Raw genomic sequence first — 27177 nt, forward strand, 5'->3', positions numbered from 1 at the left:
TGTCTGGCCTTCCTTTTACCAGAAAAAAGTTCATAAATTAAAATGTGACTCAAGTATACCTTGGCTGTGGTAATCCATTCAGCTATTTTATGTCCTTTCTCATTTGCTATGGAGTCTGAATAAAAAGAACATGACAAAGATCAAGTCTCATGGCTATCCCCCAGCACCGGTGGAGACAGTGATGCAGGCCATCATGATCCTCCAGGGCATAGAGCCCACCTGGGCGGAGGCCAAGAGCCAGCTGGGAGAGAGACAGCAGCAGGATGAAGGGATGAATAAGGCAAGGAAATTGAAAGGAGAGATGCAGGGAGACAGAGCCATTTGGGCCTGACAGAGAGGAGATTGGGAGTGTGTCAAAGGAAAAACTGAGAAAACGAGAGAACTAAAGGGCCCTAAAAATGAGCGGAGTAAAACCTGACAAGTACAGAGTGTGTAGAGTCACACCATGCATAGAGAGAAACGGGGGGGGGTAGTAATAATTTGTAGTATTTTCAACCCAGGGTTTATTTTTTGCCGTCTTAATTTGCGTATCACGGCCAAATTGTTGAATTGAGGACATATCACTGTAGGAGTCGAAGCAAAAATGTCAGTTGAATGATTGGCTAGAATTAGGATTGCATTCATTGAACGCCTCTCAACCCAAGCAATTTGTCAATAGATGAAAAGGTTCAAGAGTTGCAGGTCAGAATGTGAGTTGAGCTTTGGAATATTGGTGCTATTGGATTGGCTGCATAATAAATAGTGTACCTGCATTTCTTGGACTTAATCAAAGTGTCAACTTTCATTAAAAAAAATTATCTGTCAGTTTATGAAAGTAAAAAAAAAAATAAAAGAGACTAAAAAAGCATTTGGGTGTGAATGCATATTTTATGGGTAGCCCTCCAGTTACCCTTAATGATATAACTTCCTTTGTACACACCTGCTATACATCTGACATATTTGTTTTGAATCTTTAAAATGGTCCTTACCTTCTCCCTGTCTGTGAATTGGAACCAAACTTATTATTATTTGGCAATATGTATTCATTTTTTGGGGCTTTTCAAAGAGGATTACAGCAGGTGAAAATTCTCTGTAAAGAAGTCGAGATTCAAAGTCACACATTCACAATAATATCACTTTAAATTTGTTTTTTAATTAGATGCTGCTTACAAAAGAAGAGACGTGATTTGTGGAAAATAATTTTCTCAAGTGCTGTGGAGTATAATGACGTTCGCTAGCGTACAGGTGAAATGTCTCCCCTCTGACTCACTGAGCTAAATTTTCATCTTGATGATCACAGTCCTGTAACGGTAGAGTCGTTGGAAAAAACAGATAAAAACACATAAAACACAAAGCAGAGAGATCACAAGGAAGGTCACAAAACAAGGAAACATTTATTTCCTTATGAGAACAACTCAGATTAGGAAATTAATCAAACTGATAGTTATAAAATAAAGTAACAGAGAAAAAAATATTCCCATTGTTCCCGGTCTTTGTGCCCTTGAAAGTTTTCGCAGGTGAGGTAAACTTCATCACAACTTTGACAAGGACAAGATGTTGGACCTTGTGTTAAATAGATAACACACACATGCACACACACCTACTGTATGTAACTGCCCCTTGCTCTCTGTCTGCCCTCTCCTCGGGTACGGGAGTTAAAGATCCCATGTTCACCAGGGTTCAGTTTCCTGTCCAAGGCCACAGTAGTGAGGGACAACTGAGTCACCGGTCAGTACATTTACACACAAGTTGTTATTAAAGGTCTATTGACTGAGATTAGCTGTAGTCCAGTGAGCACACTAAAGCAAAGACACTTCGAAATTAAGCAAACAGAGCATCCACTGTTGCACCCTGGGTGACTTTGGCCTTGCTGCATTTGTTGTTAGCAATATGATTTAATTGATGTCAACTGATGTTATCAGCGAAGCAAACAGAGGAACAGCTTCTCAACCGTAGGCATCAGAGTCCAAAATCTGTCGAAATATGCTCCAATGTTCTGTCCTTCTGAGTGACAGCAAGTAGGAGAAGTGAACACAACATTTAAAGCTTTCATTATGAAGTATGTCTGTACATTCAGGTTTGGATCATTCTCTGTTCTCTGATGACTATGTTTGCTTTTTTCTGTGCAGTTTGTATTTTTGTTGAAGGATTATGCTACATTTGGCTTTGTTTTTCATTTATTGCTATTGTGTACTCTGTGTATTAAAGGTGCTATTGATAACATTGATAACATCCAGCCCTAGATGACGCACTCCAGTCACTGGCCCGGACGGACCATTGACTGGTCAGTCAACTTGCCCTGCATAAACTTGTACTGACCCCGGGCAATCGGTTATGTTGGAACCTGGCCCACTTCTAAATCCCCTCTGATACGCCTCTTTGTTATAACATTACATTGTTTGAAGGAACTAACGTTAGATAACTGGACGCAACCGTCACTAATGTTAACGTAGCTCCTCGGGGATTGACACTGTTATTTTTCAAATTTTCTAACCAGTGACAACACATTAGTTAAGGTTTTAAGGACTATGACTGTCAGTAGTTGTTTTGTTTTGTTTTTTAATGCAGAACTGTTTTTTTATGGGTTATTGATGTTTGGACGATTAAGCTAAGATAGCTAATATATATCATATATCATAATATATAATCAGTGTCCGTTTTTCCCACACTAACTGGCAACTACACCACGTGATACCAACGTAGTTATACTATAGGCTCACAAGTCTTGTTAGAAGCAGGAACCAAACTTCAGACATCTCACACAGAGATAAACAAAACGATTGATTAAAATGATTAATTCACAATCATAATATTTTTTTTAGGAAAAGTGATACTTTTATTCCACACCTTTCTAAAACCTCTGTGGATGTTGTTTTTTAAATATTTGCCTACATAAAATATTTTTAATATAACCTTTAAGTGTTATATACACAAGCATAAGTTGCCTCAATCAAGTTATGTAGCGTTCTCCTCATTCAAGATGGCAGCTGATGGTGGACCCTCAAGGCTGAACTCTGTAGAGAATCAAGAATGCTGATATGAAGTAAGAGTAAGTCTTGGCTCAGCCAGTCTGCTAATTAGGCCATTCAAGACATTACTATTCTTCTGTCGTTACTGTTGCAGTTACATTTCTGGAGCAAAATCATGGACATTTAAATGCCCACATAGGAAATGAAGGGAATTTTATTTTTCATTTTCAATTTTCCATTGAGCACATGGACTACAATTTAATTTTAAAATGTGTCAGTCTATTTATAGCAAACACATATTTGTATTTGTATGTGCATTCAACGGCGATGAGTTTTTTTTACATTTAGTAAGGAGTTTTTTTTACGTTTAGCAGCTATTTTACAACAGCACAGATAAGGTGTACACAGAGGCTACTGAGTGACAACTTAAATTTCAACCATAAATTTGTTGAGACTGAACAGACTGAATTAATTAATTAATAGACTTAGTCATGAATGGGTTCCACAGTTGTAATGGGGACACAATTGTATGTGAGCAGTGTGGCATTGAAGCAGCTTTTTGAAAGTTAGAGCCTCAGTGTTTTCTCTTGATATCACTCCATCCCATAAGCCTGCATTAAAATCTAATGTAAAGGGAAATTTTTCTTCCCATTGTTGCTATTGGTGTTCCCTGGTTGATAGTGTGGATGAGCACACACTAAATGTGTGTGGAATGTACACACAAAAGTTGAAAAACCTTTATTATATTGCCTACTTGATTAAACATTTTTGCGGAATCCATTCCCTTTCTTATGGACAGTGTTTGCCTACCTGTGCATCCAGCCCAGTATCACGGCAGTTCGTGAAATAGTCGCGAAAATTAATCTATAGAATTGTGAACATGGACACAAATTTTATTTTTTTTCATGACTCTCAGCACGACTTTCAAAGTAATAATGACGAATGTAGTATAAAGAGCGACCAAGTCCATGTAAGGAGGAGGTTGAGGTGGATGGATGGGTCAAACACAGGACTTTATTTAACGTTGATTGTTTTAAGGAAGTATTTATTCTAACCCCCAAACCTTGATCTTCTCCTAACCCTAACTCAGTAATTTTGATGCCTAAACCTAACCAAACTCCCACCGTCACCTGAAATGTTTCTCAGCAAGCTTTCTTTTGAAAGTCTAACCGGACGTTGGATAATTATTATTGCTAACTTATTGAAGTTATTGAATTGAAAATTTGTGTCCATGTACACGAATCCTATCGTGACAGTTTTTCACAAATTGCCGTGATACTGTGTTGGTGCATCAGGAGCGCCTGCTTTGTGTTACATTGCAGTCAAACCCAAGTAACGCTTTCCTCCTTGTTTTTCAGGACATGTACAACTCAATTTGTGCCACCTGTAGGGCAATTCTGTTTGTTTGCCTCTAGCTGCATATTTCCATCGACTTTCTATGCATTTCTGTGTATTGAAAACATTGACGTTGTCTAACATGAGAACATGAGCCCATATACAGATATTTATAATGGAAAACAGATTGTCTTGAATTGCTATCAACTGAGGCATTGCAGTGAAGTGCATTATGGTCATATTTGATGAAGGCTCTTGATATATGAAGGGATTTACTTTGACTGGATATCAGATAAGCCATCAGTAGTGGAAAGCCAGGGAAAGCTACAAAGAAAATTTAATAAAAAGTTAATATATCCTTCCTGTTTTCCAAAACTACAGTGACTACCTTTCTTTCTGAACTCTTCATGTGTGTATATGTTCTGTGTAGCATTTTTGTGTCTTCTCCTCTAGTCTGTAGCTGCATTACATGGAGCAGTTTATTTTAGTAACAATCTGAAGATAATAATAAACAAAATAAAAATGCCTCATTGAAATAAATTAGCTCATTTTAAAATTCCCAATTTTGAAATGATTTCACAATTTGTGTAACAAATGAAAATGTGTAATTTCCAATTATTTTCTATCGTCACGTTTCTAAAAATTTCCAAATAATGGCTGCTGTTTTGTCCATTTCATGTCTCCTCAACTAATAAAAATGTAGATACCAAAGCAGTAAAACTATGTGTCAAGCACTCAGCACCATCTTTGTCATTAGTTTGTTTGAGGTGGATTGCTGACATGCATGACCGATCCGTTATTTCTGACTGTTGAGCAAGTAAACAGGACACTTTAAAGGCACAAACTGTGATCCAAAATTAAAGAGTGAAACATTGTGTCACTGTCAAATTGATTTACAGGTCTCTTAACACTAGAAACTACACAGAAATTGTACTTGTTTTTTCTAATGCTGTTGCTGATCAGGTAACAAACACAAAACTATAATTTTTTATCGGTAACTCAAACACTTGACTTATGTGGGTAAATTTAGCTGAAATGTATATAGTCAAAAAAATTAAGGATTGGGCTCTTAAATAATTATTTTGTTTGGTGATCATCTCCACACTTTTGCTGTAAAATTCCATTTATAGTCATTTCATTTGGAAATAAGAAATGGCTTGTGTAGCCATACCATGGGTGTCTGGTTATGTTTTAAAATGGGGCAGCAAACTTGGAAAGATACATAATTGGTGGGGAGTCTGGGGGTCCTCCCACAGAAAAAAATAATTAATTTAAAACAAATGTCCTGCATTTCTGCACCACCTAACCTGACTTATGGTAACAATAGAGGATCATTTCCAAAACTTAAAATAGACATAATTTTGTATAGGCCCTACTCAATCTTACAATTAGATGAATAATAATGACACATTATGAGATTGTGTGTTCCTCACTTTGTTAAATGTAACTGCATGGCTCATAAAATCCCATTTAAGCCTGTTGTGGTGAAGCAGGGTTGGATGGAAAACATGCTGTACACAGGGTGCATACTCGCAGCAGCAAATTAGCCTGAGCTATTAACAGTAATTGGACAAAATCACAGAGGGGATATAGCGGTAAAATAAAAGGTGGGTAAACTATAAATGTCCGTTGGCTAAACTGTCCGGTGGGCCTAATGGTCAACTCATTAAAAGGTGCATAAACCCTATGTTGCATTTGAAAAAGGTGGGTAAACTGTGTTTATGTGCTTTTACCCTCCACTACATCCCAAATAATAAAATCAACAGGGCTAATGCAAAATATTTAATAGCCACGTTACACTTAAAATTTTATTTATTTATTTTTTGTAAAAAAATTAATCACGTACTGCCCTCAACCGGTACCGATTTATCTTCACATTGAGGAACCTTAGAAACAGCTGTAAAACCTGATAAATATTTAGACTGCTTTACTCCTCTTGACCTCCTTCAACTAACTTCAACGATTTCTTCATCTAAGCCATCAGTCTGTCTCTTAGACCCCATTCCAACTAGGTTGCTTAAAGACCTCTTTACTGGATATGATCAATCTGTCTTTATTAACAGGATATGTCCCACAGTCTTTTAAAGTAGCTGTAATTAAACCTATTCTTAAAAAGCTCATTCTTGATCCAGGGGTTTTAGCCAACTATAGACCTGCTGTATATCTAACCTTCCCTTTCTCTCTAAGATCCCTGAGAAAGCAGTCGCCAATCAGTCAGGATTTAGAGTGCATCATAGCACAGAGACAGCATTGGTGAAAATTACAAATGAGCTTTTAATTGCATTGGACAATAGACTTGTCTATTTTCTGATGTTAAACTCTGACAAAACCCGAAGATATTGTACTTGGCCCCAAACACATTCGAGACACATTATCTAAAGATATAGTTACTCTAGATGGCATTGCCCTGGCCTCCAGTTGCACCGTAAGGAACCTCGGAGTTATCTTTGATTTAACTCCCACAAACTTCAAGGACTGCCTTCTTTCACCTACGTAACATTGCAAAAATCAGGCACTTCCTGTCTCAAAATGATGCTGAAAAACTAGTCCATGCATTTCTTACTTCTGCCCGAATAAGTCCCTTAAGACTTTCCAGTTGATCCAGAATGTTGCGGCACGTGTACTGACAAGAACTAGAAAAAGAGATCATATTTCTCCAATGTTAGTTTATCTGCACTTTCTCCCTGTAAAATCCAGAATAAAATTTTAAATCCTTCTACTCACCTACAAACACAGGACTTTATTTAATGGTCAGGCATCGTATCTTAAAGAGCATATAATACCTTATTACCCCATTAGAACACTGCACTTCCAGAATGCAGGGTTACTTGTGGTTCCTAGAGTCTCCAAAAGTAGAATGGGAGCCAGAGCCTTCAGTTATCAAGCTCCTCTCCTGTGGAATCCACAGTGAAGTCCCAGTTTGGGTTTGGGAGGCAGACACCATCTCCACATTTAAGAATAGGCTTAAGACTTTCCTCTTAAGGATAAAGCTTATAGTTAAGGCTGGCTTGGGTGAGTCCTGAACCATCCCTTAGTTATGCTGCCATAGGCTTAGACTGCCGGCAGGGCTTCCCATGATGCATTCAGCTCCTCTCTCCTCCTCTCCCTCTCCATCCGTATGTATTTTATCCCATCAATGCATGTTACTAACTCGACATCTTCTCTCTCCCGTAGTTTTGTGCTTTCTTGTCCCTCGCCTCTCTCCTTCTGTCACTTTCAGCAGATATTTCTGCCTCCGGAGCTGCAGAGTCAGGATCTGTGATTGTGGGCCACTTGCTGCCTCCGCGTTCCTGCTCGGCAACTACTACTACAATTGTTATTATTTGTCCAACCCAACCTGGTTCTGCCCGAGGTTTCTGCCTCTTAAATTAAGTTTTTCCTTGCCACTGTCGCCAAATGCTTGCTCATGGTGGGATTTGTTGGGTCTCTGTAAATAATATTATAAAGAGTACGGTCTAGACCTGCTCTATAGGAAAAGTGCAATGAGATAACTTCTGTTGAATGAATTGATGAATTGGCGCTATATAAATATAAATTTAATTGAATTGAAAAGAGCCGACTCTTTGATTTTTTCTTTGACAAAAAGTGGGGTAGCAAAACCATAATTTTACTCACCCTAATTGAATAATGGGGATGCATTTGCTCTACTTGCTCCATTAGTCAGGCACCTATAGCCTGTGTTACATTTTGTCGACAAGGTGCCTCTGACGTACTGTGTTTTCCTTTAAGTCCTGAATGTGTCATATGAGAGCGAGGCGGCTGCAAAGATTTATGTACTGTCAAAGAGAGAGATTGAGAGGGTTGGGCAAAAGAGAGTGAGTGAGTAAGTCACCTCACTATTTTTCCATTCCAATCTTTAGGTGATCATTGTTCTCATCCTCCTCCCACTTTTCAATGTGTCCTTCATCTCCACAGAACCACTCCTCCTATCTCTTCTTTCTTTTCTCTGGCCAATTTCTTCCCAGTGTGTGCCATTCAGACAGTTTCTTCCTCTTTCGTCTTTTTGACCTTTCATTCTCTCTCTCTCTCTCTCTCTAGGTCTTTGCTTTGCTTCATTGCTCCCACTTCATTCAGCTGCCAGTTCACAATTTAGCCACAGCGTGACATTTAGTGACAATTTAGTTACAGACTGCAACTGCAGCGTTTCAGAATGACATATTTGTCTAATAGCCGAGTTATCTGTTCCTTCTGACTAGCCGATAATCAATAACCCTCTCCATCCATTGTGGTAAGAGTAGTAGTAGAAGTATTACTACAACTCTCATAAAATGCAACAAAGTTAATTTAAAGAGCATGTTTGCCCAAAATATAAATAAATACTTACATTTTTATAAATGAGAAAAGGCCAAGACAATTCATGTTAAGAAGGCAAAATTGCTGTGCCAAGTTCTTGTTAACTTTTACAGAGCAGCAATAGAAAGTATCCTGACAGGAAACATCACAAACTGGCATGGGATGTGTACGGCCCAGGACCGGAGGGCTCTGCAGCGGGTGATTAAAACCGCTCTGAAGATCATTGGTACCAACTTACCGAGCATCAGTGATATCGGTGAGGTGAGGTGCCTGCACAGAGCCAAAAGGATACTAAAGGACAGTACCCCAGCCACAGCCTGTTCACCCTGTTGCCATCTGGCAAGAGATACAGAAGTATCTGCTGTCGTAGCACCAGACTACAGAGCAGCTTCTTCCCTCAGGCTGTGAGACTTAATTCGTCCTCAGCACTCCACCATGTAAAATAGTTTTCATTTCTATTTGATTTTTTTCAGTACTTAAACTAAAGCAAATGCATAGTAAATAGCTTTTTTTAATCATTCTGTTTGTTACCACTGTACCTATATTTAAAGTATTTGACTTTGTACAAAGCTTGCAGTTTGATATTTTGAAACTTCCATTTCAGGTGTGTGTTAACCATGCTGAAAGAGCCAACTGGCTCACACTGAGGTGTCAGAGCAACTGAAAAACAATAAACACATGAAGATCAACTTGCTACCTGAGAGGTCAGGTCTAAGGACGAAGGGATTGAGGGAGGATGACAAGGAAGGGAAGGGAAAGGAGGAGTTCAGAAAAGGTTGCAGAGAGGACAGGAAGAGGGCAGAAGAAGAGAGAATGTTGATGGATTAAAGGGGGGGAAAGCTGCAAGAATTAGTTGAAAAAGAGTGGAAAAAAGAGCAGGAGAAGGAAGTGTGGGAGGAGAGGTGGAAGAGTTAATAAAAAATATCAAGTTATTGGATGACCTGAGGGAAAAGTTAGATAGAATTAAAGAGACTGGGCAGGATATTATCCAATCCAAAACTGTATATGGACGACATATCTGGGTTGTTAAATGCTTGTAAAATGTAACATTTTTGGCAATCTCATAAGTATTTTAATTTATATATGCATGATTTGGTTATATTTTCTCCCTGAAGTGCTGGTCTGCAACAGTTGAGTCTGCTCAAGAGTATATGACATAGTGCTGACTGTAACATCAGATGTAGCGCTGTATCTTACATGCCCAGCACCAAATTGTAGACGGACAAAGACAGCAACTAGCTGGTGAATGTAGTGGAGCTTCTTCTGTTTGCTTAAGAGCCAGATATTTCCCTCAGGAGTTGGTGGAGACCGAAACAGGGCAAAAAAAAAGTGAGGGGCGCCCTGCAGTCTACTGGTTATGGTGCGTAGCCGCAACGTCCACGGTTCGAACCCCAGCCGGAGGACCTTTGTTGCACGTCGTACCCTTTTCTCTCCCCCCATATTTCCTGTCTTTCCACTGACTGTCAAATAAATGTAAAATTGCCCAAAAAGTAATCTTGAAAAAAAAAGAAGACAAGTGAATATTGGAATTACATTAATCCGGCTGACACAAACACGACCCGTTGCTCCGAATCTGCCATAAATTATATTACTTGCAATGATACCGAGAAGATGTTATTGTCTGTACCAAGATTGAAAAGTGAAAGTCATGTGTTTATCAGCATAAATGTACCCACATGTCAGGCAGGAATAAGGATAAGGCACCTTATTTATAAATACACCAGCATAATTGATGATATTTGTTAATCCTACCAAAAAGCTGCACGTTATACTTATATGTACTTACATGTGATATGTGGCAACTCTGAAGTTTGTTGATCCTGAGAATTGACAGTGATGCTGATGATTTCATGTGATATGGATTATGATTGTTCTTAATGTTTGTAATGATCTATCTATGTATATATTATCTCTTTTTTTGTCTATGGGTCTGAATTGTATTGGATTGATGCTGGGATGTAAAGAGGAAGATGGGACAAGTGTGGGAGTATAGGGAGATGAGGATCTTAGTAAGAGGTAGTAGATGGACATGGAAAGATGACGGGGGAATTAACAAAAGAGGGGCTGGAGTGACAGAGGGGTGTGCATGTCAGGAGAAGGAGAAAAGAAGAGAATAAGGTAAGGGGGGAGGGAGAAAGAAGACAAAAAAGTGAAGGAGGACAGAGGGCGAGGGATGGCAAGGAGCCATAGCAGGAGGACGTATGAGGAAGGAAGAGGGATGAGAGAAAAGAAAAGATGGGGAAAGGGGAACTGATTGAAGATGAAAAGGAGTGCTGAGGTCAGTAGAAAAATAGTTTAAAAAGCTAAGGACAGAGACAAAGATGAAGAGGAGAGCTGAGGGAGGAACAGTAAACATTTGATAATACATTTGTAAGACATAAATGTAAATCTCAAGACAAATGAAGACTCTGTACTCATTGTTACAGAATGGTACATTGTACTCTTTTTTTTTTATAGACTGTTCAACATAGAGACATTTCCCAAACTTACACTATAAAATAGTAACAGTAATTCACTTGTGAATTGTTGTACAGACTTAAAAATGCATTAAAACCAGTAGGAAATATTGGCACAAAATAAAAAAGACATGCAAAGTCTACAACCCAAGAATACAGACCAAAGATTCAGAAGAGAATGACTATTTAACACAACTGGGTATTGTAGAAGTGCACTGTGGAGGTGGAGAGTAGACTAGAGCAAGATTAATTTCCACTGCAGCAATGCTGACGGATGGACTAAAGGAACCTTATTTTACCCTATACATTTTTTATTCCTAGATCCTCCAAACTATTAGCTGCTTCCCCTTTGTTCTTTTTCTCTGCCTCTCTACCTTTCTTTCTTTCCCCTCATTCAACCTCTCCTAAGCTCTCTGCTGGGATCAAACTTTTAGAGCAGCTCTGACTTTGTTCTAAATCAACTTGTTCTTAAAATTACAGAAAAGGCTTTGGCACTCCTGGTATGAATTTGCACCCACAAAGAGCTCCATGATTAAACCTTGGTCAGTACTAATAACCAAACTGCGTGTACACTGCATGTACATGTGTTGAAGTACTACATGCCCCATTAGAAGTAACATGTCTGGGGGCAATTACAGTATCAGGCTTAAAATTCAGTAATATTATTTTGTGACAAGTCTTTTTTTATTTAGTTTACCTTTTATTTTGGGTAGTTTGTATTGTACTGAGTTGTGCAGCAGAGTTCGGTTTAGTTGATTTAGCTTTAGGTTTGGTCTTGATGGTATTTCTTAAAAAACAACCAAATATCCAGTAATATAAGCAGTCGAACTTGAAAACTTAAACAGTTTATTGTTTAAGATTGATCAAAATGTAATATGAACTGAGACAAACAGCAGCCTCATGTACCCTTGATGCAGTAGCAAAGGATTGTGTCTTTGATGAAGAAGTTTTACATAAATTATGACTTAACTCTGTATGGAAAAAAGGAGTCATGAAATTAAGAGGTTTCAGGTATAACCTTAGAACTGTGGAGCATAACTTGTATCCTTTGATCTTTGAAACAGTACAATGTGCCTTTACAGTTACAGAACATTTGTTGTATGTTTGGCGCTATGGAAGGCTGAAAAAGATATGCCTTTGGAAGATGCATATCATTCTAGGACACTGTTTCCCATACCTTTTGGCTTGTGGCCCCTTAAAATGAAGAAATTTCTACTTGGGACTCCTCATTACTGGTTGCATGTGTCAATGAGTTGTGACCAGTTCAACCAACGAGTGCTGTTTTTTTCAGTTTTATTCCAAAAAATGATCCAATTATTTCAATTATTCATGTGGGGGAAAAAAGCAAAGATGAGAGGAGAATTCTAACAGAATGATGTGGGGGGTTTTCTACTTTCTTATCATGTTTAACATCTCTCGACCGCTCAGATTCGTGTTGCGATCCCATATGGGGACCTGACCCTCAGGTTGGGAACACTGTCCTAGGAGACATATAGTGATTCTTTGGAGTTACTGTAAGTACCACTGTGTGTGTATTTATCTCCTGCAGGTACACGTGCAGTGGTCTGTTTGAGGTCCACAAGCTGCTCTTCAGCTTCCAGATGTGTGCCAATTCAACATGGATGAGTCCAGCTTTCTCTCTCCAAGGAGGACTCGTAAGAAAACACAGAGCACACACAGACATCTTGTTTTCATCTAATTTGATTTGAGATAATCCAACAGGACAAACCTTTTATTTTCAAAGGCTTGGAACACACTTAATGCCCCAAAAGGCATTCCACTGTGAATTCAAATGTAGAACTGTGCAGAAGTTGTGCTTCCCCTCAAAGACAGCTCCTTCATTCACACTGTTTTTTCCAAAGTAAGCCTGTGTCATAGTCATTAGTTTGCTGTATGAGTGATGTGTTTGTTTGGTTGCTTCATTGATAAACTGATGGATGGATTGTCGCAATCACATTGACGTTTGATGCTTGATGAAGCAGTTCAGATAGACAACAAGCTGGAACAACATCATAGAGCTGGATAAGCTTCCTAACCCCCTACATTTCCATCCATTTCCTTCAAACAGTACCCCTGAGACAGGAACCTTTGCTTCGCCACTAGGTTTGAATGTGTTGTTGGAGGTTTTTGGCTGGACTGCAGCAAAGCAGCGACCAGCCAGATAAACATCAAAGTCTGTCCCTGACTGAGTGATGAAGTTTTGAACCACTGGGTGGAGTTTCCCCATTGGCCGTTGCTCTTTCAAAATGAATAGGTGCGAATGTGAAGTTACGTAACTCCAGATTCTACAGTATGAGAATAGGCGCAGGCCTCTAAATCTATCGCTAGTGGGATGACAATCAAGCAGGATGTGGTCCATGCCCCACTGGGTGCATCCCATACCCACAAGCACAAACACACACCTGCTTCACGAGAAATCAATAACCAGTCCATACCTCTGGACTGTGATGCATCACAGTATATCATATGCGCACAGATGGCACATAGACAGTAAAATACCTGATGTTCACCATGAGGGAATGAAAATGGAAAACAACATAAAACCTGCTGCTGTGAGAAACAGAGATGGTGGTTACGCACTCTAGCAGTTCAGCATACAGCAGAGTAGGAGAGAAAACAGCTCTCCATGCGCCCAGAGGCACGAGGGAGAACACACAGTTAAAGCCTCCAAATAACAATCACTCTGACAAAACACTCAATACAGTGAGTCATAAAAAAACGAGAGACATCCTGCAGGCAGAAACAAATGAAAGAGCAGGGGGAGTTAATAGATAATTAGAATGGTTATAATTATAATTAGAATAAATTCTCTTTGAAATCAAACATCTTAAGATATGAGTGGAAAGTATTGTTCTTGCAACTGCATTTATAAAATGTTTTGATTCAGACGCAGCTTAACCATGTCATGTGATATGCTACTTCAGTACACTTTCAGAACAAATATTACTGGGACCACTACAGAAAATTGGAGATGAACATTTAATATCTGGGGATTCACATTATCGACACTACCACTTACTATATGTATAACAATTTGGCCACAACATAGCACATTGACCATACACGGTCCAACCATACACCAGGTTTCGACCTATCCTTGTTATTTTTTAACGACTGAATTTCTTCCCATGGTAACAATAAAGTTGAAGTGAACTCAGGTGTGAGAGCAGGTGTATGAGTGTTTGAGAAAGGCAGCTTGTGTGTGTTGGTGTCTTCATCTTGCTTTTCCTGCTGTGTACTGAAAAGTTTCAAGGCTTTGCTTGAGTATGACACTGACAATTCAGAACAACTGTATGCTTTCTGTATTTGATTAAGAAAACAGTCCCCAGCAGTGTGTATATATTATACCCTGGTGATGATGAATACATGTCTTCTCCTCTGCTTTTTCTGACAAGTGAGGATCTATTCATGGCTGCTTGACTGAAGAGAGAGGAGAGCAAGAGAGTGTGTGGGTTTGTGGATATCTGTCACTCACTTCCATTGCTTTATTCCATCAGTGGGAATGAGATTTGACAAAGTTGAGCTCAATATTAATGTGATCACAGGAGGATTTTGCTGCTGCCAAGATTTCTTCTCCCATCAGCTTAGAGTAGAGTCTAGTGTTTATCTAGCTAAGTTAATGATAGGGCCAGGATTCATGACTTGTATTAATTCATAGAGTTTGATGAAGTTTGATGATAAAGTTTCACTGATACATATAATGAAAACATACAATAAGCCCTACTTTCTTACCTATTTCTCTTTCTCCATACCCTTCTCATATGTACGTATTATCTGCCCTTTTCACTTAGTTTCTTCTCAGTAATTTCTCACCTCCCAACTGCCCTCCGTCACCCCTGAATTCCCTGCCCTGAATTTACCCTCCCTCTCTGTTGCTGCTCCTTCTAGGTGATTGGGAGAATAGCTGTAATGAGCTGCAGAAGATGTTAATGTCAAAACCGCATCTCCTTCTGCATCACCTCCTTTATTGTTAACAGCGTCGGCTCTCGCTTCGTGGAGCCGCCCGCTCTTTACTGCTCTACAAGCTCTGAATGTCAGCTGTTATCCCATCAATCCCTGTTGCTTCTTCTGTCTTGTTCTTCTTCTCTATCCATAGGGCCGTCTCTCTTTCCCTCTCTCTCTCTCTCTCTCTCTCTCTCTGTTCTGGCTGTGTGACGAAGCCCTCCCTTCCACCCACCCACACTCCATAATAAGCCCCTCTTTGATTGACTCTGATGGCTAAAATGGCCACCAGAGACTGAGGCACTGCCACAATGGTGTTGTAATTCTCAGGTATTGCGTTTAAGTTGAGAACTGTATCAACTTTGAATTAAACAAATGTTTCATGCATCAATTGTCTAATTCTATTAGAAATCCCATCACAGGGTTACTATTAGGTGTCAAGTGAGTTACACCATGTTGGCTCATCCATTCTCACTCTCTCTGTCCTCTCCTCAGGTTGTGGAGGAATCCACCTGCAGGACTCCTCTGATCTTTGTTCTGTCTCCTGGGGTGGACCCCACAGGAGCCCTGCTGCAGCTGGCTGAGGCCTCTGGCATGAGCAAGCACTTCCACGCTCTCTCTCTGGGCCAGGGACAGGCCCCCATCGCCAAGCGCATGACAGAGGAGGGCGTCAAGAACGGTACAACAACAATTGCTCTGTCTTTCTTCCTGCTCTTCTGTCTCGGATTTGTTCTGTTGCTTAGCAGTGTTTTTTTTTCTCTCCCACAACTGTTTCTGAAGTGTCATTTGTGCTTGACAAAGTGCACAAAATACTTGATGAATATTTGATTGATTTGGTTTATTCAGATGAATCTTTCACTCCCTGTATCGACCCACTGTTTCCCTGTGCTCTCATGCTCATCAGCGTGATTTGCAGCTATTTATTATACCAGTGGAGGCCTGGCTGTCAGTTTCTATGGTTTGTTGCTTTTCAGACACGCCTCTCTGTAACTAGGGAAATGTCACTGTTATACATCAAGCAATTTGTTTGTTTGGGGAAGTCGATTTTTATTGTCTTTCCTTTGATTCATTTTCACCCTTCCATTTCCTCCCTCTTCTTTGCCTTAGATGGATAACAGTCATAACGGCCTGGGTACAAGTGGCACACAACCAACTGCCAACTTCATAGCTACAACCACATAAAAATTTTATTGTCGTTTACTGTTATGTTACTGTATTTTCTAACAGAACAATAATTCTAAATAAATTGTTTTTAATGAAATATGCTTCTGCTGAAAGTCAGCATACAGACATTGACAAAGTTAGGGTTTGGTCATCCCACTAAAACCACACACAAATTCCTTACTCTGCACTGCTTAGACCTCATGTTACTCAAAAACATGCATGAAAATAGGCAGGAGTGGTGGCCCGTGTTTCAGACATGTACCTTATCAAAGCAGCGTCCCCGGTTTGATACTGGTTGTATTTGTTGTACCTCTCTCTTGCTCCCCATGCTTCCTCTCTGTATTTTTCATCCGTTATTCATCTGGTATGTGTATATTAGACGTCATTTAAGCACCAGGAGAGTTCCAAACTAAGACCAGTCACCTCTCTCTCTCCTGGATGCCTGAGTTGGACAAGCTGGTGGATCAGCAATAGGTGCAAAAGCCCCACTGAAACTTCAGCTCTTCGCCAGTGGACTTCAAGTGTCCACAAACCATTATACTTACATGTGTTCTATTGTCTCCCCCAAAAAAACCCATATGAACATATGAAAATATAAACTGAAACATGTACATTTATGGAAGACAGAAAAGCAGTCCCAAACAAAGCTACCCCCATAGTGTTAACACTGCCCCTTTTCAAGCCAACATGAATGAACATGACCGTCTCCTTGTATTTGTTTTTTTCACCACATCCTGCTGGAAAGGAAGACTTTTTTGCAGCTGGGCTGGAACATTGTCAATGTCCTCAACGATTCTGACTTTAAGGTCAGAGCCTCATCTGATACTGAAGGAAACAGTTAAACAGTGACAGTTATTGGCAGATGTGCCATCGGATGGACTGCCATCTTTTCTGGTCTGCGCAGTGAAGATGTTGGAGGTGACAACTACTGAATGATCAAGTGGCAATGACTATGATGTGGTTGGGGTTATGGCAGTGATGACTGAGTAGAATTTCTTCATGGCTGATGCTTTCTTTGTCAGTAATCTGCTCTAAAACACAAATATAGACTTAACTCAACCAGAAAGACCATTTATACCCTGTCAGAGTGAGGGCCAATTAGACTAATGAATAATGACATGAATCTTGCTCAAATGTATGAGACTGAATCCTATCTGTCTACTTGCCCTTGGTCTGTATCTTACATTTTAAAGTCAGTCTGTTAAGATCATGGTCTTGATGCCCCTGTAGGTGAATGAGAGTCTGCTGAGTCTGTACCTGGATGAGTATGAGGAGATTCCCTGGGATGCACTGAAGTACCTCATTGCTGGGGTCAACTATGAAGGTCATGTCACAGAAGACAGATGTCTTCTAACCACATACTGTATATTAATGACTACTTCTGTGACGCTGCCATAAACCAGCCCTTATTCAAGTAAGAAACACAAACGCACACACATTTATTCTACCACAGTTTATTGTATATGGGCATAATGTAATTTGTATATTTATGTGATACTACAATCAGTCCCTCTTCAAGTCAGCAAATATGGGCACACATGTAGACATACACAGTTACATGTGAAGAAATTATGAACTGTGCCTTCAGAATGAAACTATGCTACAATATAAATATTACAGTATATATAAAACCCAGTAAAAAGGTACTATATTTAAAATGCACACTGCTTTACTTTAAATAAATGAAAGTATGTATTGTGTCCAAATACATATAGTGCACTGGCGTAAAAACACGTTTTTTTTCTGAGGAAGCGCACTGCGGCTGCAGTCAGCTGGCTACTTCAGCTCCCTGCTGAAGCGCAGATGGTCGCAGTGTGCCAGCACCACCAAGTGGACAATCAGATTATTACAGTCTGGGAAATATAGACACAGTGGCACCCTGATGAACACTGACAGGAACACTTAGTCCTTGCTTTTTTTCATTTAATCACTTAGACAAATGCACACAGGCACCCATGTCCACTCACTTAATTTCTAACCAACCACTCTCAGAAGACTTAAGGCTGGGGCATGCTGGTGGTAGAACAGATAAAATGCTGTTTGTTATTTACAAAAAAAAACCAGCTGAATGAAGTCTTCAGGATTTTTTGCTGTCACTTCATCCAGCTGTAATGACATGATTAAGATGTGAAGCCATATGAATAACTCCTAAAACATTACAAACCTCATAATGCACACCATGCAATTTAGATGGAACTAGTGGCAACTAGTTATTAATTTGACTTACTTGTTTTTTATATATTTTTTTTTTTCATTCTTCTGTATTATGTATTTTTGCCAGAACAAAATAAATAATAAAATAAAATATGAAGATTCTCAGTCATCCAGGTGAAAGGATATCTTGATCCAAAAATATATTAATGTCATCCACAAATTCTTCATGCGTCACAGGTTTTTTTGCTGCTAACTAGCTACATTGGCCAAGGAGGATGTAGACAACCCACTACAACACAATACGTTACCAGTGGCTTTTTTCACCTACAGGGGTTCTTTACCTGGAGAGCGTTACACATGCACAGGTTCATACTATCTACTTTTTAGCTGCAAAAAGTGTGTGTCTGCATATAACAGAATTTGCAAGTGCATGGGTGTCTGTGTTCTGGTAGGGATTACCATCTCTTGCCTTTGTGTGTTAAAGGCTGAACTTTTGTGTTTTATTAATGGGTAATGAAGAAGCTGTGGCCAATATCAAATTGGAACTTTGCAAATATATACTTGTGTATTTAGTTAAGTGTAAAGTTCGAAATGTTTGAAAGTTATCCTTGGAGGTGTGTGTCCTACATGCTGTCAAGTAAGGTAAGAAATCTGAAGATTGATGGAATACTTAAAGATCGGTTTACATAAATAAATATAAACAACATTAATAATCCAGGAAATGTGGAATAGTGTTGGATATGTGAATGTGTCTCTGAGAACTGCCAACCATAGTGGCATAGACCATATGCTCTATTTCTGCTTTAACTTTTTCCTTTATACCAAAACCATTAACGAATCACTGTACAATTCCAGTAGATCCAGATAAGATCCAAATTTCCACTATAAATGGGGGTTATGATGACAGATTGCCAGCTGAAACAATGTGTTTGTGTTAGTTTGTGTTGGTTGAACTGGAGAAGAGAAGGGATCAAAGGCTTAGTGGTGATGGCATCCAGTTTGGAGGAGACCTTCCACTACATCTATGAAGCTCGTCTATCAACACTGTGGGAGAAGGTGCCACACCATCACTACACACACAAGTCACACATGGCCACATTCCTCTAACGTCGTCTTCCAAACCAAGTTCTTTCAAGGAGACTACTACTACTACTGCTGCTGCTTTTGTGTTTTAATTAATTACTTTCCAAATCACAACGTGTAATTCTCAACTTCTCACTATTATCACACTGATGCACTCCTTTACTTGCTGCCTTCCTTTTATCTTACTTCATAAAGTGGGCAGACACAGACTACAATGAAGAAGTGCTTGGATCAATAATATTGAGACAGCTGCTCTTTGGAGAATGAGTAGTATTGAATAAAATGAGACAAAAAAAAAGCCAATGCTGAGTCGGGATTAAAAGTATAAAGAAACAATGCTTTTAAAGTAGGAAAACATGAGAAGTTATAGCTTAAACCCTTCTCTATTCCACCTGACCACTTACACTTCATTTCAGTACAACAGATTTAAGTAATACAGTATGTTATTCTTAAATATTCATCAGGACTCTTTGTGTGTTGATATTTGTGATTGTGATCTGAGCAACACTAATCTATTCTGCTCCCTTCAGCCAGTCAAACAGCTGCTGATCAGTTATTAAAGGTGTATTTATTCATCACTCTGCCTGGCTGCACAGACACACACGTATTGTTCTCCTCTGTCCAACTGCAGACACTCACACACACACACACACACACACACACACACACACACACACACACACAGGGTTCTGGCAGCATTCCAGCTGTAATTCTGTCTGAACACTCCATTCTGGCTTCATTATCACTGGACCTCTCTTTACAGTAGGGAGAGAACACAGGGTGCTGTCAGACTAGGTCAAGGGGATAGAAAAGATTCTGGCTACCTGTGTGTGTGTGTGTGTGTGTGTGTGTGTGTGTGTGTGTGTGTGTGTGTTTGTGGGTGAGTAGGGGTCATTCAGGGCAGTTCTTGTTTATCTTAAAGTGTCTGATTCTGTCCTCATTAAGGGCTGTGCATGAAAGCATGTACGCAGATGCATGTGCATGTTTGTGTGTCTGTGTGCATGCGTGTATTTGTGAGTAGCTGTTCATCAGGTGGAGCATACTGTGGCCCTAGGTGGCTTAACAAAGCCAGCGTCTGTGGACTAATCGTAGTGTAATGAGCAAAGTAAACCTTCCAAGGCCTGCTCCACTTTCCTAAAAAAGACCCTGAGCTCATTGTGCTCTAGCCATCGGCTTATTACTGCTGGATATATTGTATGTGCATCTGTGTGTGTGTGTGTGTGTGTGTGTGTGTGTGTGTCTGTGTGTGTGTGTCTGTGTGTGTGTATGTTTCATGTTCTTATATCCCGGTGGGGACTTTAACCTGAATGCACACTAACCCACGGGGACTTGTGTCAATGTGGGGACAAAAATAGAGACTGCTTTTTGAGGGTTAAGACTTGGTATTAGGATACAGGTAAGGGTTAAGGTTAGGCAGAGTATTGGACATCTATTAGGGCTGCTGCCTCCAGCTCTATTCTACTGACCAATTCTAAACTAGACAGCTCTCTGTTTCTCTGTCTTTTTAAAATTTCTTTCTATTTGTGGCTTTCATCCCCCCCTCCCATCTTTTCTCATTTTACTAGGTGATGCTGTATATCTTCGACCTCTTCTGGTCTTAGCAGCAACAGCAGCCCCTCATAGACTCTCTGTCCTGCTTATTTATCCCTCCATCCCGTCATCCCTCTCTTCTCCGCCCCTCCTTGGCATGGCAGCCTGTCATTAGTTCTGAGCTCACAGACTCATGGCTTTTATTTTGGCCTGCCTGCCTCTCTGTCTCCGGCCATTTTGCATCTGTTTTTTTTCACAAGACTTTGCTGTAAGTGTGTGTGTTTGTGTGTTCAGTGATTTTATGGCATAACCACTATGGCTGTACTGCATGCATAGGTGCTTTCATCCTAGTCTACACTTGTATGCATGTGTTTGCATCTAATATGTTAATGGATCTTCAGGACCTCAGTGAGTCCAGGCTGTGCATCTGTCCAGTCTTGTGTCAGCATACCTGCACGCCTCTATTCCACTCTCACTGACATTTTTTCGCCATATGGCAGGCATCATTGGCAAGGAAAACAGTGTCACTGCCGTAACTTGATGTCAACAGGCACAATTCTGTTACTGGTCATTTTAAATATCTGAACCAAAGAGGAATATTTTACATTTGCTTGATTTGGCACACTCAGAAACTTTGACAAAGTAACAATACACACCCATGCTGGCACCCATGCAAATAATGCAATTAATCAAGGTGAGGTAAAGGATATTTTTATGCTAATACACATTTCCCCCAAGCTGAAAAAGAGGACAGAGGGAGGGAGCGACTGAAGGAGAAATGAACCTATTCAAACAAATGAATTCTAATGAAGCTTCGCAGACAAGACGTTTGGAGTCAGTCAGCATTGTGAAACCAAACTCCTAAAAGGGAGGGAGAGAAAAACAAGAGAAGGACCCTGGAGAAAGTGAGCCAGGAGGAAGAATGGTCCAGTAATGAGAGAGGGGAACCAGAAAGAGGGGTGCCTGAGTTCAAGGTTGTATTCAGACGTGAGGATTGTCCCCCTGAAAGACTGAACACAGACTTCCTCAGGGTTTAAGAGCCTCTTTATCAGACCCAGGTCTGTGTGTGTGTGTGTGTGTGTGTGTGTGTGTGTGTGTGTGTGTACTCTGGTGGTCTCTGGCTGGGTGGGAGATGGAGGGGGGCCACTCATAGCAACATGGTGAATTCAAATTCAAATTGGCTTATTCTGGTTGTAACAAAAATATCAGACTCGGGAGGTGTTTTAATGGATAAAAGCTTCAGCTGAAATTAATTAGAATGTAAATGTGGTGTGGAAACATTTTAGATGTGTTATTTATAATGGGGTAGTAATTAACTTTTATGTCTAATACGTGAATATGAATTGTGTATTCCAGTACAAGAATACTGTGTGTTGAATGATTTGTATCATTATGGCACATTTTGTGGCATATTAGCCACAAAATGTGCCATAATGATACAAATCATATTCCTGTGAATGTCTCGTTTCCCGTTCCCAGTCCATATTCACTTCTGTAGGTCATTCCTCCCATCTGCAACTGTAAAACGGGTTTATCTAACAATTCCTAGCTTTTAAAAGAAGTTGTGAACATTTAGTAAATAGTGATTCAGTCAGAGTTACAAACTTTTTCATATTCAACAGACCTCTGCAGACTTGTAACCCCTGTTTGCAAATGTTGTCTGTAACTTCTGTGGAAAAATAGAGTAATCGTCATATTGAAATAGTTATTATACTGTCGCCTACTGAATGGTTTATCACTGAAGTTAAACCAATCTGCAGTTTTCTGGCCGTCCCCATCACCCTCAGGCACCCCTAGTAGCCAAATGAATCTCTGTTTTGGAGCTACTTGATGGGTTTGCCATTCATTCAGCATGCTCTTGCTCCAGTTTTCAGTTTCTAGGGAAATGACAGGGACCATTACCAGACATCTTCAACGAACATCTTTTGATTCCTAAGGTGACTCCTGGCTCTCAGTTTCTACCTTCTTTACTCTTGAACCTAATGGGGGAAACCTGGGGTCCAGTTGTTCTCCATTGAATAGTTATTAATAATGGAATTTTGTCAAGTTTGTGCTGTGTGTTTGCCAGTGACTAAGGAGGCGGGGCAGTTAATGTCTAAAACCGAAAATAAACCTGCTTGAGGAGAGAGATAAAATGAGAGGGAGGGAGGGGAGAGGGAAAGAGTCAGCTCTGATCGCGGTGGACTATTCCTCTGTGATAAATCTTTAGCCTATTAATAATAATATTTTGGGGTCATTGTGGAAGCCGACATCTAGCAGTAAGCCTACTAAGTTAAGCAACTGGATCTGCTGTTTTATGATGGACGCCTCTGGGCTACATCTTTTCTTTTTTTATTAGATGCATACTTGAGTGGAGGAAACGAGCTGTGCAATCATTTAGAAAGGCGATATGACTGTGCAGAGATGCAAGATCAGTGATGAGGCTATCCGTCATGCCTTGCCCATGGGCGAAACACATCCACATTTTCTCAGCCTGGGTTGTGATCTATCTGCGTGTACAGTGCTCCCCGTGTCGACGTTTGTACCTAAACCCGTTATGGATGTTATGGGGCTTCATGTTTTTTGGGAGAGGGCTTTTAGGGGGCTGCGTCATCTGTGGCTGGGAAAGGACATGGACAGCTTTGCAGATTTAACAGCGAGAGTCTGCACGGCACCTCCCCAGCAGATTTTGGATTGCACATAAAAAGTAAGATAAACTTGTACTTAAAAAGAAGCCAAGCAGAAACACCATGCAACCATAAAAGAATACTGTGTTGTTTCTTGATTTGAACATTTAACAATTCACTTACTGTAGGCTACTTGATAGTGTAAACAGCTGCAAAACTTTACCTCAATATGAAACGTGTTTTTGGAAGCTCGTGTTCGTGATAACACAAATTATTAAATGTTTCCATAAGATCCCTTATACATAGTATATAGCCTAGTTGTTCGGTGATTTGACAAGCGTGTCGCATTTCCTTTCTGAAATGTACAGTAATGGTAAAGTTTACATATTTTTCTTAACACTTCTTTCCCCTTGTGTCCCTGCAGCATTTTAGCCATTCTGCCACTGGATGGCGACACAAGACAGCTATTGTTTGGTAAAGTTTAGTTTGGAAGGCTGCAGAAAGATGTCAGGGCTAAGTTCTGCAGGGCGATGATAAGTTAAAATTCAACAGATTTAACTCAAGATTTTTATTTTTATAAATGTATAATGTAAATATGTTGCGGTGAGTGTTGTTAAATTGGGACAGTTAAGCTTTGCAATGAATACATTTTCAAGGAATACACAAAACAACCAAAAATCTATTCTTATATATTGCTGAAAAGGGGGGGGGGGGAGGGTCACATGAATATAACATCAGTGTGCATGGCATTGTGTGCAGTGCATAGATGTATAATAAGACTAATAATAATACATCCATGGTGCAGTGACACGTGATTCCAGAATCACAATGGTAAGTGAAAAGACAGCGTTCTGACATAACAATGATTAAGCTTATAAAAATCTAAAAACAAATACTCAGTTTCATTCCAAAATATTAGAATGGGATGTAATTGTGTATCAAAATTACTATGAGTCAATTCTATAGTCCTAAAATTTGATAGTGTCCCATTTTGTGTCACAATTGCCTACTGTTAAAATGGCACACTGCTATTAGTCATTTTGATAGGAAAAAAATTATCATGAAATACATGCTGTGGGGAGGACATTGGTGTGATTGAAGATGCAGAGGTATTTACTTGCTCACAGTGTCTTTTTACTTCATGAATTGGGAGTCTTCTTACGGGCCTACCATTACCCTCCCTCTTAACTCTTTAGGCCTAGAATGTTTTGCCATTGCCCAAGTCCTGTTTGAATGTAAAAAAAATGAGAAGGGCAAAAGAAAAAAGCTAAATACTTTTTAATGTTTCACATAAGTATCTCAATTATGTTGTATTTCCATTATGGTTACATGAAGACACTCCTTAAAATGTTGAAATGACTAATGTAACGGTATGCATTGTTTTCTAATTTTAGCATGGTGTTTTAATGAAATTGTTTTGAAAGCCCTATTTTAATTTTTTTTAAAGCGAAGGGCAAAAAAAAGCTAAATACTTTTTAATGTTTCACATAAGTATCTCAATTGTCTTGTTGTATTTTCTTTATATGGTTATTTGAAGACATTCAAATGTTGAAATTACTTTAATTACTAAAATACTTCTTTCGTTTCTCTGTTTTTAATATCAAAATATAAGGTGTCCTATTTTGAGAATGAAGGTGTCCCATTTTGCCAGTAGCGCCTGTAAAAAAAAAAAGTGGTCTCGGGACACGTTGTGTTTGAGTCATCGATTCTATGTTTGATTATTCTTTATTTTTTCTAATGTATATTATAGTAAGGAGATTAATGTTTATAGAATTGTATCAAGTTGGGAGCTGATGGCACTGGGATGATTCAGTAAATTGTTCCAGAATGCAGTATATGTGAGTATATGTGTTGCATTTCTTAATAAAATGTATTGTCAAGCAAACATGTTCTTTTTCTTTTATTATGTTTACTGTATTTTATCAACGATGACATTCAGAATCAAATGATTAAATCAGTAACTTGCACTCATTTTTGCTAATCCCCAAGCATTCAAATCTATTTCCACTGGTAATTGGTGCTTGTTTTTTCAAATAACAGGCACTTTTCATCATTTTTGTGACATACAAACACACTGCAGCATGGGATCGACCACAGAGGATAGCTTCTGGCTCTCAGCAACACTAGATCCATAAATCTGCAGAGCTTCCTCACACTCCAGAACACCATGTCTTAGGACATCATCCTCCGGGAAACCTATGGGCTCTGCTGTATAGGGGTGACTCAGGCCTGGATCAAGGTCTGGGGAAGATCAGCAGCGCATTGGGGAAATAAGCTAGAAAACATATAAGGCATCAAATGCACTACAGAGGACTACTTTGACAAATTAAAAAGTCCTCTCACAGGTTCATTTGCAATAGAACTACAATACTTCACTTGGTGGGAGGATAAATAGACTCAAATGTCTTCTGTGGCAGAGGGCATTTGTGGCACTTTCTTCAGCGTGGTCTTCAGTCATTTTATGTGTTTGAATACTTAGTATAAAAGATGTCATGAAACCTTATGACAACTAAATAAAATAAAAAATAAAAAACATATGTTGAAGAAAGTGAGTAGCCTAAGTCCATGACTGGGTTTAAAATATCAGTTTCTCATTTCATAAAAGCCAGTTCTGCAGCTATAAACGTGTATAAGTCAATATTATATGTTGCCTATACAACATTGTATTATATTATGATAATAGCATAAATTATATTCAGCAAATAATTAAATGCTGTTGCTCGTGCGGCGGGCATATTACAATAGGCCTAGCTTTTCTTTGTATTGCGTGAGCGCGTTTAGCCAGCTGAGCTGCTTGATTAAGGTTCAATGTTTTTGTGTGTTGGGTTGTGTGACATGAACAAGTTCTGTTGGCAGGCCACGTAATGTGAGCTTTACCACGTAGGACTATCGGTTTCGCATAATATACAGAAAATTTAACACGCACAACTATCCCCCAAAAATCAAAATGTAACTCGAACATTGTTGAAAACTTTCGTAAAGACTCCTTCATCATCATTATACAGTCTATGATCATAACCCACGTCGCTCACGTGCCTATTAAGCTCGTGAACGAGCTAGTAACATGCCCAACCCCACTCCGGGGTTACCCAGGCAACCAAACGTTTCCATGGAGACATACACACTCACACAGGTTTGACTGAAGGGATGTAAAGGAACCTATAAAAGAAAAGTAATTGGCTATAGCAAAGAATTACTATAGTTTAATACTTTACCCGTATACATTTGTTGTAGCGGAAAAGTTAGAATAAATACCTGAACTTTTGCCGTTGTCCTGTATTTCAGCTGGTGAGGACTTAACGTCTGCGCTTTAACGTTAACGTTACATGAGAGTAAGTAACCTAACGTTAACGTTATTTGCTTAAAGTTTGCTAGCTAGCTGGCCTACGCTAACGTAACAGTGTTTTAAGCTAACGTTAGCGTCACGCTATACGTGCTTACATGCTTCAATAACCACAGAAAAAGAAGAAAGCTTTGAGGCGGAAGCTTTGAAAGAAATGGAAGAAGAATACTCAAAGACCATTCGTCTGGTAAAGCTGGGTCATTGATTGTAATTTGTAATTTTTACTTTTTCTTCTATCACCATTATATTATCCCACTAAATAACCACCTTTCTCTCTTTCTCTCCCTTCTATTCTCCTTGGGCCTCTGCTTTCATCTCTCCAC

The 27177-nt window shown here is 39.5% G+C and overlaps 2 protein-coding genes and 1 long non-coding RNA gene across 11 annotated transcripts in view; all 3 read left to right on the forward strand.

The window, feature by feature from the left end:
- LOC122870460 (dynein axonemal heavy chain 2-like) overlaps nt 1-19334 on the forward strand; it is a 39031-nt gene extending 19697 nt beyond the window's left edge. For 4 of the 6 annotated variants that reach the window (XR_006376584.1, XR_006376585.1, XM_044184663.1 and 1 more), the window contains 3 exons: nt 12582-12687; nt 15470-15653; nt 16082-19334. Coding sequence is in view for 3 of the 6 variants with exons in the window: in XM_044184663.1 (XP_044040598.1) it covers nt 12582-12687; nt 15470-15653; nt 16082-16089 (298 nt within the window). In the remaining 3 variants the exon portion in view is untranslated. Of the gene's footprint in view, nt 1-164; nt 2509-10823; nt 10855-11512; nt 11575-12581; nt 12688-15469; nt 15654-16081 lie in introns of those variants that run through there. The other 2 variants (XM_044184664.1, XR_006376586.1) reach the window with 2 other exon arrangements.
- Nucleotides 19335-22267: 2933 nt separating this feature from the next.
- Nucleotides 22268-25652, forward strand: LOC122870461. The gene is made up of 3 exons (XR_006376587.1): nt 22268-23591; nt 23936-25349; nt 25552-25652. It is a non-coding gene; the product is annotated as an uncharacterized LOC122870461 (long non-coding RNA).
- A 951-nt stretch (nt 25653-26603) lies between these two features.
- Nucleotides 26604-27177, forward strand: part of LOC122870458 (dynein axonemal heavy chain 2-like) — a 76425-nt gene continuing 75851 nt past the window's right edge. Inside the window, exons 1-3 of one of the 4 annotated variants that reach the window (XM_044184661.1) lie at nt 26604-26683; nt 26797-26843; nt 26971-27041. In XM_044184661.1, coding sequence (XP_044040596.1) covers nt 27009-27041 — 33 coding nt within the window. In that variant the 5' untranslated portion in view covers nt 26604-26683; nt 26797-26843; nt 26971-27008. The other 3 variants (XM_044184660.1, XM_044184662.1, XM_044184659.1) reach the window with 3 other exon arrangements.

The sequence above is a fragment of the Siniperca chuatsi genome, linkage group LG22 (assembly GCF_020085105.1).
Source record: "Siniperca chuatsi isolate FFG_IHB_CAS linkage group LG22, ASM2008510v1, whole genome shotgun sequence".
Lineage (NCBI taxonomy): Eukaryota > Metazoa > Chordata > Actinopteri > Centrarchiformes > Sinipercidae > Siniperca > Siniperca chuatsi.